At 35.0% G+C, this 15,178-nt stretch overlaps 1 protein-coding gene across 2 annotated transcripts; it reads left to right on the top strand.

Annotated features, from left to right (window-relative positions):
• The first annotated feature begins 517 nt into the window (after nt 1-517).
• LOC149796940 (retinol dehydrogenase 7-like) lies at nt 518-14,195 on the top strand. Of its 2 annotated transcripts, none has more exons than XM_089961621.1 (5): nt 518-628; nt 4,971-5,317; nt 5,910-6,171; nt 7,596-7,759; nt 12,183-14,195. In XM_089961621.1, exons 2-5 carry the CDS (start codon nt 4,987-4,989, stop codon nt 12,407-12,409), a joined length of 984 nt encoding a protein of 327 aa, XP_089817747.1. In that variant the 5' UTR covers nt 518-628; nt 4,971-4,986; the 3' UTR covers nt 12,410-14,195. The 2 variants fall into 2 exon arrangements, with proteins under 2 accessions (XP_089817747.1, XP_089817748.1); XM_089961622.1 differs by lacking the exon at nt 518-628 and adding an exon at nt 3,291-3,476.
• Nucleotides 14,196-15,178: the final 983 nt, after the last annotated feature.

The following is a 15,178-nucleotide window of genomic DNA, read 5'->3' as shown; positions in this document are numbered from 1 at the left end:
CAAAATTCAAATCACGTACACGCGCGCAATTCAGTCTAAATGTGATTTTGAACTTGTTAAAATTAAAAAAAAATCGAGTCACTGGGTCACGTTACATTGAAATTTGATTTGTTTGATTTTACTGAAAAGTTACTTGGTATAGAATTAATTAATTAATTTGTTTACATAATACCCTTATTATTTGAAGAAATAAGAGCTACTACCTTCAATTTATATATAATTCGCTTTCAGCCAACATTATGATGGAGAAATTTGGTTGTCTCCAGTCAACTGAAGTAATTAAATGTATATAACGTTGGTTTACTCTTGCACTGTAATGTTTGTGATTTGTATTGTTTTAATGTAAATATGCACTATCTCTCTGTTGAAATATGTAGTCTATGTTGCTTGTTGTACGTCGTATCTGAACAATAAATAACTAGTCCAGATCTAGCGCGTTTAGGACAGCCAATGTTTGATAAAAAAAAAATTGTTTGTCGTGTACCGGGAGAACATACACTTTAACCAGGACTAGGTCAAAACTCGCGTGATATTTATAACTAGGACGGTTCGGTTCATAACGTACTTGCTGTCAGGACACACTTTGGAATACACATATCTGGGAGAGTTTGTTGACCTCGCATAAAATGTAAGTAAACTTGATAATAAATATTGTCTTTAGAGCTTGGTACGTAATAAACTCACCTGATCAGATCATCTCATTAATATATTTAGAACTCACATATTATAGAACCTAAGACAAAAGTAATATAAGCGTATATACTGAGCTGAAGCAAACTCGGACTGAAATTCGGTCTTGAGATCGCTAAGAAACCCGGTCATCCCGATCCAAGAAACATCATAAACTTATGTAGATCTTACCCGTAATCAATCTCATCCAACAGCTTCATAATGCAAATCATTTTAACAAGTTTGATTAAATTCTTATCTGAAACATTACTGCATGAATGCCTTCAAACTAAGCCGATTAAAAGTGTAGATGACGTGATTATCATGTATAATCGTATTACACTGAGATCTAAAGACGTAGAATCAATTAATTAATGCTTCAAGGCGATGTTGATAATTTACTTATCAATGCTGAAAAAAAGATGAAAATAAATGAAATAAAAAAGATTAGTGATTATTGTTAATATGGGTGACATTAAAAGGCATTTTAGGAATTACATCGAAGTAGGAATAAGCTTCCAAGAGACGAGTTTCGTGTCAATGCGAAGTGGTTATGTACGCACGGACTGCCTGGCCGCATGTATGTATGTATGTATGTATGTATGCAGGGCCGCAGAGAGCTATCACGGGCCCTAGGGAAAAAATCCTGGACCTTTCATTTTTCTTGTTCAAACCAAAAAATTCTTTTTCTAAAATTGTTCTTCCCGAGCCCCTTTACAAGTCTGGGCCTTGGCGATATATCCCCAGCAGGGGCGTATTAACCATTGAGGAGGCTAAGCACGTGCTTAGGGCACCAGGGCCAAAGGAGGCACCACAAAGCTGAGAAAAGGGTGAAAAAAAAACGAATGAAGATTTGTAAAACAAAATTGATAAAACTAGTGCAAATTGATCATAATGTTCTATTTCTTGATCATGGTGCACCCTAGGGTTATCTTCCCAGGTGTACCAGAAGGAGCACTGCTGGCGCAGTGCACTCTGACTCTGTCGGTCAGTAAGATCATTAACACTGTCACATGTTTCCTGTTGTGGAATATTCTCGACTGACCTCTGTCCCTCAGACATGATGTGTGCGATATCCTTGGAAATCTAAGACCACTGCACTGGTAAGATGTCATACAGCTTCAATGATTATTTATTTAATTAGTATAAATAGTTGTCTCTTATCTGTCGATATTTCTTGAGACTTTTTGTGGAGCCAAATTCAGTTGTCATGAAGCGTGTTCAGTTGAGTGGTGCACAAAAGAGAAAACGTGCAAAAGAGAATGAGCAAAAGAATCTGTCTGTTGTAGCCAAGACAGGAAAGCTGACAGATTTCTTCTTACAAACTGCAGAGAAAGATGATCCAGATCAAAACCAGTGTCAGTCTTCAGAGACAGCAAGTGAATAAAATCTATCTCCTTCATCAGAAACAGGCAGTGTTGGTGCAAGGCCAGATTTTCATGATGACGTTGCACATGATGAAGTGCCACAACCTGGACCTAGTTCTACGACAATATGTGTAAATGCTTTTGAACTGTCCAAGAAGTTTAGAGAACTGACCAAGGATGAAATGAACAAAGCTAAGGACCCAGGATTGATGAATTTTACGGTGATGATGTGACTTACTGGGTTGCTTGTGGACCCAGGGAATGTCAGCACCACAATGGACCATTTCACAAATCGTGTCGCAGTTCCATCATTGGGAGGCCAAAGAGATACTGTTCACAGAAAATCTTTTTTGGAATAAAAGCCAATGGTGAACACTACAAGAGAGAATGGCTGTTGTACTTTCCTTCAAAAGGATCAGTTTACTGTTTTGTTTGTAAACTATTTGCGCCCAAAGGGTCAACGCATTTTGCTGGAAATGAAGGATTCAGTGATTGGCGAAACACTGCTGTAATTGACAACCATGAAAAAGTACAACTCACCGAATATTTTTAACATTAATGGTCACCAACTGCACAAGAGAGAGAGGTCTTTCTCACAACTGAAACGTGTAAAACCCCCAAATAGATCAGTTATGTTTCAAGAAAGACTCGACTCACTGTGTATATTAACAATTGAAGCAGACATTCTGAGAAGTATTAATTTTGAGGATGTTATCAGTGATTTTGCGAAAATGAAATGTAGAAAAATGCCTTTCAGGTCATGATAATTGGAACTTTGGTACATTTAACTTGTGAAATATTAAAATAGATGTTGTATTGCATTTTTGTAGAACTTTATGTAGCCTAAGCTTGGCTTAGTTTGTACAGTATATTGTGTTATCATATGAATAAATTGTTGTACCGTTGCAACCTGCATTGTATATCTGGTCAGACAGGTCAACAACTAACATGGACTGTGTCAGCGTGGAAAGGAAGGGGGCACCAAGATTTGTCAGTGCTTAGGGCACCAGTGAGCCTTAATCCGCCCCTGATCGCCAGTCGCCCCCTCCCCCTCTTGTCGGCCCTGTATGTATGTATGTATGTATGTGTCTGCATGTATGCATACATGCGGCCAGGCAGTCTGTGCGTACATAACCACTCCGCTTTTACACGAAACTCGTCTCGGGCTTGGCCATTGTGGGTATATGAGAAAGCTTGTCAGTAGTTTCCTGTTGGACAGTCGTTCTTTCCCGGCTGCCATGTGTAGCCTATCATGTGCTCAAAGAACACGGTACACCCACAAACCACCACTGCCGCATTACCATGGAGGAACAGGGGCAATGTTACGAATTCTAACTCTCCTATTCCTGATACATGTGGCGTTTGAAATCAGTTCATAATTTAATTTACTGAATCCAATATTTATAAAATTTAGAAGGCAAACTACACTTTAGAAAAGAGGTAAAAAGTCAAAGTCTCCGGAACTAATTTTTCAATTATTGGTTTCACATGAGAAGAACACTGCCTCTAATTTCCATTCAATCGTTTTTATTAACTTTATATTTGCATCACACTTGAATAAGGGCATATCCATACTGAGATTGCGATCATTAAGTCTTATGACAAGGTTACTGGATGTAAAACTGCATTAAAAAAAAAAACACTTGTATTTCCTATTTAAAATTACTACAGAGGTATGCCTTAGATATATAGAGAATTCTCCATGCTTATAAATTAGGTACGGAATATTTTAAGAAACTAATCCATGCTTCCATAAAGTCTCGTAATTACTGTAAATTAAGACGTCTGATTATAGAAACTGGTTAATTACTTGATTTTAGAAATATTTACACAAAAATAATTCTCCACCATAAAAAATTAATCACATTTAAACGGTGACGTAAAAACAAATAGCACTCGGTTTATGATGCTACTTTCCTTGCAAATTTGTTCTAAAATTTGGTCCGGTTTACCATCTTCATTTTCAAGTAGTATCTTCTGCAGCCAAAATAAAGATTTTACTTTTAAGATAAAGCATTCCACCTGATGCCAGTCTATGTAATGACACTAGATGTAATGAATCAATCTAATAAGTTCTCAGGTTCTCGGTAGTGAGGTCGAAATGGAAATTGGATCAGAAAAAGAATATAATCTGAGAATTTATAATGCAGCATTTATTTTAAAGAAACACTGATTTACAAAACTTGTATTATATTGTAGAATCTGGGAGTCTATGAACTACCATTTCCTTTAAAGAAACGATATGTTACTAACCTTATATATACTGTATCTCGAGCGAGCTAATTTTCTGAAGAAGAAAATATACTTCTACACAGCTCGCAAGCCCAGCTCCAATCAATTAGGGATCATTTCCCTCAAACGTTTAACTACCAAGCTGCGGATCGTTGATTTCATTCAAAGGTTAAGTTAAAACTTTACATCAAATCTGGAGTACGTCATGGCATCTGTTTGAATGCTAGAGTATTCACAAACCTTTTGAGAAAATATTTCGAAGTCGTTCAAGGAATACAACTCTCTGAACGAAACGATTGCAATGTGCCAGTTATCCAGCTCGTTCAAAACCATGCGGAGATTAAGAATTACATTAAATATAATTTTAATAAAATGAATGATGTGTGACAGTGTTTACAAGTCATTTAAATGCATATTTATTTTCATACAAATGTCATTGATTTCAGAAATGTTGAGAAATTGTGTTTATCATGCAACATATTCCCCAGTTTTGTGTGTGGACGGACATATTTACAGACAGACCGACCGACATCTTTTTTCTAAGCATCTGAAAGCTGAAACGAACATGCAGATAATGACAATTTTATATCAATCCATGTCTGCCAATATTAAATGATATCATAATTTAATGAGAGGGCAATATGAATTACTGCTTCTTAAATCGGTCAAGTTTAATTATCTTTTTCTTCTTGCTCTGTTTAGTGACAAAATTACATATATGAACATGGAGCTGTACATAGCTGCAGTATGTGTGGCGATTACCGTTATCTACTTCATCGTCAAAACACGAAATCTTAAAATGCTCCATGATACCGCATCACGCTACGTCCTTATCACCGGATGCGACTCCGGGTTCGGACATCTTCTTGCCAAATTATTAGATTCCAAGGGTATTCCAGTTGTCGCTGCTTGTCTCACAGATAAAGGAGGAGAGAGTTTAAGAAATGAAACTTCGAGTCGTCTAACAGTTATTTCTCTTGACGTTACTGACAGCCAATCCATCAAGCAAGCATTTGACAAAGTGAACAATCTTCTGGGTCCACATAAAGGTACAACAGGGTGGAAGAGACAAATACATATTATTTTAAAAAAAATATTATTTTTTTATACAGAAAACAGGCAAAGAGACATAGAGACCTTACAGTACGATTTTACCTGATGCATTTGTCGAATTATTAGCAATATTTATTCTTGTATATGATGTTGAACAGTCTGGAGGCTGTAATATACCACAATCATTGTGACGCTGGAATACATCATTTAGTGGGCATAGCAGTGATGATCTATACTTTCTCTTCTCTATATATATGTTTATCCAGTGAAAACATAACAATCCAGTTCTTCTAAAGTAATAGTGTCGTTATAATGTGGTACGAGAACAAATGTACAGCCTAGCTATACATCTTTTCATATTTCATTACTTATAGAAATAAGCTTGTTTTCCAAACGAATTTTCTCCAGTTTATAAGTACTCTATATCATCAAGAGATTTAAGAGACTTTAAGGATGACATCAATTTTCCATTTTAGTTTTGCATTTGAAGTCATTCGGGCTACCATTATCTTTATCCCTTAAGAATCTGCTCACTATTTTAATTTTGATTTTTATGTACAACATTTTTATCCTATGTGTTCATTCCAGGTTTATGGGGACTCGTAAACAATGCAGGAATCATGACCAGCTTTTCGCCATCGGAGACAATCACAGCGGAAGGTTTCCGAAAAATTTGTGACGTTAATATGCTAGGGCCTATTGAAGTAACGTTAACGTTTCTTCCTCTTATACGCAAATGTAAAGGACGCATAGTTAATGTTTGCAGCGTTGCTGCAACAACAGCTCTACCATTTTGTTCCAATTATTGTGTTTCAAAGGCTGGAATAAGAATGTTTACGCAGTGTTTGAGGTAAGACACATATTTACTAAACGCTTGGTTGCCAAAATTGTTGTTGCTGTCTGTGCCGTCGCCAAAATTTTTGTTACATTTGTTTTAGATGAGAAATCACGTTCAGAGTAGTTTAATGAGAAAGTGAAAACTATTGGTAGTATGGTTGGCTTACCAAGTACCCACATGCATAGGATCTATTCATTCAATTGTTGGTAGCTTTTCATACAACATACACAAACTTAAACGAATCTATACAGAACACATAAATGGAACTTACCACAAGATTATGCTCCAAATGGTGTATGCACGCTAATATTCTTTTGTTCTCCTCCTTTAGAAAATAAAAGCTTTAGTTTATACAATTGCGTGCAAGAAACATAAACATAAATTAAACTTAACGTAAATTAATCATCCAGATGAAGAATGTGCACTATTCTCTCGTTAATAAACTTTGCGAACAAGCAAATCCTTGTCAAACAGAAAACCATTCTAAATAAATCTCATAACACACTAATGATGACAAACGAGGTTGATGAGTTTAAACAGATGCTTTAAAGAAATAACAGCTATGTATAGAAATGCGTGCAAGAAAGCTTCAATATTTCAAGGCGGGCACCAGTAATTGTAATAATTATCATCAATTTTATTCTCCTCCTCCATGCCCTCTTTCTTCTTCTCTTTGCCTGTTTTTGTGGACAAAATTGTACAACTTCAGTTTGACATGCACACAGACTGGTGCTACACTGTGGAGAAATTTATTTGATTTGTCAAATATAATGGTTGGTTGGGAAGCAAGTGGAAACGAAATCTCGTTTGCGACTTGTGTTAATTTGATTTCAGATCTATTAAAATTAATTATAGAATTAAAATATGACATTTAAAGAACGAATAACGGTTTCCTCTTAAGGTAAATGTTATACAACACTAACTAAACTCGTTAGTCACATTCCACACGGGAGCAGGTGAAAAATTACGTTATCACGTTAAGCAGTCTCTTCTAGATTGTACAACATGACTAAAATCACTGGAAGTGTGATTGTATGTTGAATTCTGATGGAGTCTGTCATTAGTAAGTTGGACCAGTTTTCGGCTAGCCTTGTTGTTTTTTTAATATTAAACTATCCTGCTGTTTTCTTTTCTTATTTTATTTCTTTTTTCTATTAACTGAAGAAGCACGACGTCCCCATCAAAAACCCCTTTATACAATAATTTGTACTGTTTAATGTTAATCAATATGACAATTCCAAGGTTAAAATCAACTTCGGGTACTGTGTACATTTTCTCTTCCCAACTGAATGTATAAAGTATGATGTATTAGTAAGTTAGATTACTTATGTGACTCTTCAGTACTATCACAGCTACCTTTGTTGTCAAATATTTGTTATCCAAGAACAATTAATTATATATACAAATTATATTTGTTTTATTGTTTTCTTTGATAGACGAGAATTATACGCGTCGGGTGTATTGGTGCAATCAATAAATCCCGGAGGATTTGCTACAAATCTTACCAATGTTGAGAGACTTCGTGCCTTATGTATCCAGGCATTCCAAGCTGGAAGTGAAGACGTGAGGTGCTTCTACGGAGGGAATATAGCCAGAGAAGGTCAGTCAATCTTAAACTCTTCTACGTCTGCAAATACAGGTGGCAATGGACAAACACAAAATGTGATCGACACACAGTCTTTATTGTTTGAACATTTTGTAAGCTGATCTTGATTCCAAAGCCAGAACCTCATTTGCATTTGTATTGTATTTCAATTCGCATGTCCTTGACCTTTTCAGGTAGTGACATATTCTATAAGACACTCGTTTAAGTCCATGACTATATGAGGGTTATGTTTCATCAAAATATAGTTCCATACGTAGCAACCAGAAACGTAAATTGTTCGATTAACGTTTCCGTTGGAGCGTATGTGACAGCCATCCTAGTCATGACGTATATTTGCGACATGTCTGGTCCACGAATTACTTCCAGAAGTTTAAAAACCAAAAGAAAAACCACAGAAACAGGTCATGAATCTCATGTGTTGACCTGGCCGTCTGAACTGTGGACCTGACTAAAATACATGTATGTTACACAACGTAAAATTATTTGGTGTCGCTGAAAAGTTGAGTTGAAATATGTCCAATAGTCTTAAAGGTGAGAAAGGTCCAACAGAAACAGATGAAAGAGTTACATTTCCGCCCCTATGGACATGAGTTAACAAATTGAGATCTAGCAATGGTTTGCGGCATGTCATCTATTCGTTATCTGTATTATATTCGTATTGAGTCCAACTACTTTCAGTCATACTGTAACATAGTCCACTTACACTGATGAAAACTCCGTTTCTTGCTTCGACCTACACCGTTGGGTAAGGGTACAACTAGAGTAGGCACCACATCGCCTAGTCTTGATACAAAAACCGTATGTTCCACAACAGTATGTTACTGTTTTATAATTCAATATCAGACAATAAAATCTGTCCCACATAAACTGGTGAGAAAGTTGTATTGTCCCTGTGAACGCAACCTACGAGTTCTGAATCCTAGTTATATTAAGCAACACTGTATTTACCTGTAACGTATATCCGGATGAAGTTTTGCCAGATATCTCTATTCGTCATAAGGCTTCAGCCCATACACGGGAACACGTGACATTTTTTTCTTTTACTTACTATGAGCTTTACCATGAAACCGGAGAGATCCGAAACTGTTAGGTGACTCAACGTCTAATCTGGATGTAAATGCATGAATGGGTAATGTTTCCTAAAATCTCCCCAAGGCGCTGGAAAGTATTTAACCGGACAAACAGAACAAATGGATGGATGGAAGGAAGGACATACGGACGGCATAAACCATACTATATAACGCCCTGAAATGGATACAAAATGAATCTCCAAAATCAAACAAACACAATCCAATCACGATTGCGGAGTCGACTTTCTTGTCACTCAAAAGAGAATGGAACGTGCATCTAATCTCATAGGGAAAGAAAAGATATCAAATCATGTAGTCATTGTAACAAGTTTTGTCCTCTGAAACTTTACTTATTTACTCAAGTGCAGTCGATCTGAACATCGCTCAGCCATTTCCATTTTGTCGTGAAATAACGTTGACAGTAGTTGTAGGAATACATATCGTATAAGCATTTGACAACTGGCTGAATCAAACTAAATGTTAAGTAATGATATCCAAGTATGGCTAAAATAAATCAAGCCAAAGCAATTTTGAAATTTGAAATAAAACAAAATAATGCAACCTACATACCTTTTTATACATCAAGAAAGCTATATGCTTTGTGTTCATTATTGTTAAGACTCCATTGTCTTAAACTAAGTAACAGAGAGAAACAAAACCAATAAGTTTTGTAAAGCTTAAGAAGTAATTTAATTGCATTAGCCATACGATAAAATTTTAAGAGTCACTTAGAGTATTGTGAATTAAATAAAAAACATAACTCTAAAAGTTTTATCACAACTTCAAAAGAATAGCGTGTTTCTAATTAATTTGTTTTAATGTGATTATGTACCAATAGCCTTGAATGTGCTGAAGTGCTAATGGTCTTGATTATTACAGTTGAATAACCCAGAACTCCTTTGAATAAATTCACAATAATCACTGAATCGATTTTAGTCAAACCAGTTATGAGCTCATTTCAATTCCAATAAATAACGTAAATAAACAATTTCTCTCAAAATAAATATAATCACAACATTAAGTACTTTTGCAGACTGCAAACACAATGATAACATGAATACGCTATGAATTAACAATGAATTAATTCTCGTTCTCCTCAACCTCCTTATAAATATTCAGAGGACTCTTCTACGACCACATGTCACAATACCTCCCGCGTGACTTATTTTGTACCACGACCCACAAGACTTGTGTCGCAAAACAACCTATATTTCTTATGCCGCAATACGAGCTACTGAACTTAATGAACCAAAGAAAAATTGCCCCAAACTATAAAAAGGTTCATTTTCTAGAACTCAAACCCAATTAAACTATTTGTAGCTCACTGTAATAAAATGGAATCAACACTTATGGACAAAAGAGTTTTGTATCACTTGCGTAATATGGTAGTCACTTTTCAGCTGAAGGTGGCTTCATCATTTAAGTCATAAGTGTCGGGAGAAATTTAGTCGAATATTAACCTGACCCAGTGTCTTGGAATACATAGTTAGACAAACAGTAGACTGGGATCTTGGGAAAAAGGTGACTACAGATTAAAAAGGTGACTAGTTTGTCCAGGTTCTGGATAGTCTATTGTGGTCTGTTATCACAAAACACTTTTTCAAACGGAGTTACATGCTTCAAGATGACAACGGAACACTCGACAGAAGAATACCGATAATGACACGAACTGGTTAATGCGGACTAAACACAGAATCCATGTAATAATTCAACTAAAATATCTGAAAGGCGTTCAGATTTCAGATTGAAAGATGATCCCATTGTAGGGGACACTGGAACTTGGTACTTAAGATATCTTTGCCGCGTAACAAAAGTACAGAAAATTTATTCCAATTAGAATAACTAATATTATACCAGTCTGTTCCAGTTAGAATATACCAGTACATTCCAATTAGAATAAGTAATGTTATGTATTATCATGTACGTTTAACGCGTTACTAATGAAAACGTAAGCAACAACCTTCATTTAAGTTCATTTTTTGCATAAACGTATATACATTGACATCAGGCGTGAATTGAGACTCATGCGACCCCACGGGACACTGCTGCCATGTATACTTCTCATCCATTGAGAACATGACCTTTCCCTGCTGGTAGATACATTCCGGATTAAGAGCTGACACAGTTGAAATAAAATCAATCGGGATTTAAAATCCAGTTTCGGTTTAATACTTTAATAGTTTCAGTTAGTGACAAAGCATTCTCATTGCTGTTCTTTATATGTTGATCTCTGTGATGTTGTGACTATGACGAGAATGATTGATACCTTTTAGACACTTGTCCCTAATTACAAGTAAAAGTTTTAAGGAAAAACAATCCAATCATTTATGGACAGTATTCTTTTTCAGTGCTTAATTAATGATTACGCATACATTTCTGAGAACCTAATATGACTGTGGTAAAAAAATATGTTGTATGCCCATTTTCTAAACAACTTTATTTATTACTTACATTTAAAGATGGTCTATGATTGTTTCAGTCTTTATTTAAATGTATTTACAAACATGCCACTTTGCTTGTTAAAGAGAGACAACTTCATTTTATTGTTAAGACTCTTTGGTCTTTATCTTTGTAACAGAGAAAGGTAAACCAGCACTCTTAATAAAATTCAGCAAATAATTTTTAAAAAAATTAAATCTCCTATGTAACAAATGCAAGTTTAAGAGGATCGTACTATTATGGCATGATCCAGAATGACTTTGAATGAAATCACAATAATTCCAAGTTAATACTAATATTAATAAGAACTTTGTTAATAAAAAAATGAATAATTCGTGATAAAAATGACTCAAATTACACCTGAATAAAACTAAAACTGATTTCACAATGACTGATGTTAATATAATAGTAAATAATTTTATTGATCATAAACCTTATATATAATATACAAAGAATCAATATAGATGACGAGGATGTAGTCCAATTCCACATCAAATTCATAAGCACATTCTCTTTCTATCACCTTCAATGGTCAAAAGGCCATGCAAACAGGTTTACTTATATTACCTTTAAGATCAACCCTCAAATGTTGGCAAAAGTTAGCTATGTAATAAGTTGTATACAAATGACCCTTGCAATCTACAATCATGGAAAAAGTTAAATGCACAATATAGATATACATAACAATGTAAAAGCCAATATGTACCGTCGCCATTTTCGATCAAGTCTTTTGCTTGTCGTGAGTCATGTCGCAATTGCAACATATACATAGGCAATCAACAACAACAACAACACACAGAGACAACAAGAATAAATGATTGATTTCGATTAAAGGCAGATCCATTGCAGGCATTAAGTTTCTTATGAAGTATGTTTTCAAATATCATTGATTTTTTACTTTTTTACAGTAATGAAGAATTTTATTGGAAAGCCTCAAATAGGTCGTCGCCCGGAAGTCGTCGCTGAGACTATGGAGCATGCGCTATTTGCTGAATATCCAAAACTGGACTATTATATCGGAATAGACGCAAAATATTTCTTCAGACCACTTGAGTTCCTTCCTAACATTGTGGCAGATTATATATTTGGCTGGCCAGCGCCGTATGGACAATTGATAGAGGAACTGAAGAAATAATCTGAATAAGACTCTTAAAAAACATCTTTTTTGTGTATTGCATAAGTAGGTCTTTATTTAATAATCTATATTGATACATATATTGTCTTTTTCTTCCATTGTAAAATTGGTTAACACTTTTTTTTAACATTTTAGCTTTATGAAATGACACAAAGGTTGGTTTAAAAATTTGTTGTAATGTAAGATGCTCAGAAATTAATCAACAAAACGTGTAGTTCTTTCTTGTAACTTTTTTCAAAGAACGCAAACGAACAAGCTAAGACTCAAATAAATTGACGAACTGTTTGAACGTTTGGATATAACTGAGTAAATTATCAATTTTGAACTGGTGCGTGATGACGATCATTAGATGTTTGGTTGACAATTTCCATAGATACTCAATAGAAATGCTTTCTTTGTAACTCATATGTTTTGTTAATGATTATAATAAAAAGTATATAATCGTTTAGTTGCTATTTCGATTAGGTACTTTCCTGTACTCTCTACTGCACATTTGGCACCAGTCTGTCTCAAACAATTTCTATAAATATATATTTTAAATACCCACCAAGATACACATCAGTCTGATTCAGGCGCCTTCCGGAATCAATGATAAACGAAACTCAAGTAGACTTACATCTAATATTGTCTTTTGATAAACTTTAAACCAGGAATATCGGCACTGGGATAAACACGGCTCATCATGTTATATATGGAGAGTGTAATCAAATCAGATGTCGAACTATATAGTTCATATAGTCCGATCAATCAGTCTTCGAAACTCTATTGTTTTGTTGACGATTTATAAAACATTGCAATTGTTGCATACCAGTCCATAACACATCCGTGCACAAATGTACGGTTTAAGACCCTTATCAGAATTTTCTTGATTTTGATTATTTGACTTCGAGTAACTTCATCTTTATCATAAAAGCATTGTTGCTGGACCACGTGGGAGCAGATCAGAACATTGAGAACAAATCTGAATGCATTTACTGCCCCTAACAAGCCCCAAAATACAACATCGCTCAACATTTGGTGTGCATCATTTATAGAGGGTATGCCTACATCTGCTGTTTATAGTGTGTGCAAGATACATTTTGATTCAGTATAATGCGTGTATATCCCATAATTTAGGAGTTAGGAGAGAGAGAGAGAGAGAGAGAGAGAACAGTTTGCAGTATCAAGAAACCAAAGAGACACATATGCATGTAATGTACAAAAAGATATGTAAGAAAAGATAGAGAGAAAGAATTTGATACATACAGAGCAACGATTTGTTAACATTATTATATAAATTTTAAATATATCAGCATTGTTTTTTGTTTATGAAATTAATTTTAGATACTATATAACCAAAACTTTACTTGTCTTTTTTCTTATCTTATTCTTAGCTTTATATGTATTTTGCAAGTCTCAACTATTATTAGCAGAAGACGACAGCCATGCACAAATACAATGTTCTTTTGCAGCCGACACATTTTCCTTTAAATAATTCTCTAGTATTGCTTAAGAGCCTATAAAGACTTCTATAACAATGAAATATCCGTGATATAATTAGCGCTTACATAAATTCATATGAAATAACATGTCGTTATGGCTCATCGATTTCTTAGTCAATACAAATATTGTACAGTATCAGCAACAATTTGAAATTAACTAGTTGAAGCATAATAAAGTTTTTTTTTTCTGTAAATACAGCCATGTAAAGTTTGAAAACATAACCATTTTTCTGTTTCATTTGTTTGTCTTGTTTATGATTTATATTTGTCTTTGAGAAAGACTCATTAAAGACTCAGAATAGTTATATACTAGTTTCGCACTGTTCATTGTCAGTTTATTGTATTTATCTTAATTAATCCCTGACTCAGTGCACTTGAAAGGATTGTTATTCGCCATGTGATATATATATATCAGCACACGATAGGCTATACATGTCGGCCAGTATTAATGGTGGATGAAGAACCCGGGGAAAACCCCGGAAAGAACCACCGACCCACGAGAAGCTGCTGGCAAGCTTTCTCACATACCCACATTGGCTGAATCCGAGACTCGAACTGGCGCAGACAGAAGTGAGATGGCAGTGATCCTTAACGGTGAGCGCCTTATGGTATAACGGTACCAATTGCACAAGTCCAGGTGGGTGGAGCTTAAGGTGTATGGAACATTGTATTCAGAATTAAAGAACAACACTAGCTGTGATTGGTGCATTATGTAAGAGTTGTACTTTCTGTTTGGCTTTTAAAAAGGTTGATCCTCTTGGCAGCATGTGAACTTGTGTTAATTTCTATCTAGATCATATTTTGTATTTTTTATGATTTTTTTAAAATATGGTACACATGGCTGAAAATGTGCTTGTTGTGACTATATAACTCTTACCCCTGTCTAGTTCCAGTAGAGTTATCTCTCTTAAATGCAATGGAGTACTTGGTTATGTCATTGTCAAATTGACAATCTAGCATTGTTCTATATGACAGTGTGTGACACGCATGCCCAAGTAGGACAGAAAGTATATTTATTTCACAAAACATTAGCATTGAGGTATATGGAAAAACAATTGGTACCGTGATACCTAAAGGAAAGAATAGCCTCACAATGTATCCATAGAAACGCATACATGTGGGCGGCATTTATGAACTATACTAGTTTGATGTAGGAAAACAAATGTGTGCTGAACAGTTTTGGTCAAATATTGAAAGTTCTTTACGAATAAAATGTATGAAATCTTCAGAAAATAGCACAAGTTGGCTTTGGATGGGGACTTTTGATAACTATAGCTATGATAGATAT

This window comes from Sinohyriopsis cumingii, chromosome 6, assembly GCF_028554795.1.
Source record: "Sinohyriopsis cumingii isolate HCF-2022 chromosome 6, ASM2855479v2, whole genome shotgun sequence".
Lineage (NCBI taxonomy): Eukaryota > Metazoa > Mollusca > Bivalvia > Unionida > Unionidae > Sinohyriopsis > Sinohyriopsis cumingii.
Note: the sequence above shows the minus strand (reverse complement) of the source record. Positions and strands in the feature narration are given on the sequence as shown.

Excerpts from the sequence above, each read along its gene's own strand:
- LOC149796940 (XM_089961621.1), top strand. The coding sequence starts at position 4,987 with ATGAACATGGAGCTGTACATAGCTGCAGTATGTGTGGCGATTACCGTT. Across the intron at positions 6,172-7,595 it reads ATGTTTACGCAGTGTTTGAG|ACGAGAATTATACGCGTCGG; the intron begins GTAAGACACATA and ends TTTCTTTGATAG. Across the intron at positions 7,760-12,182 it reads AGGGAATATAGCCAGAGAAG|TAATGAAGAATTTTATTGGA; the intron begins GTCAGTCAATCT and ends ACTTTTTTACAG.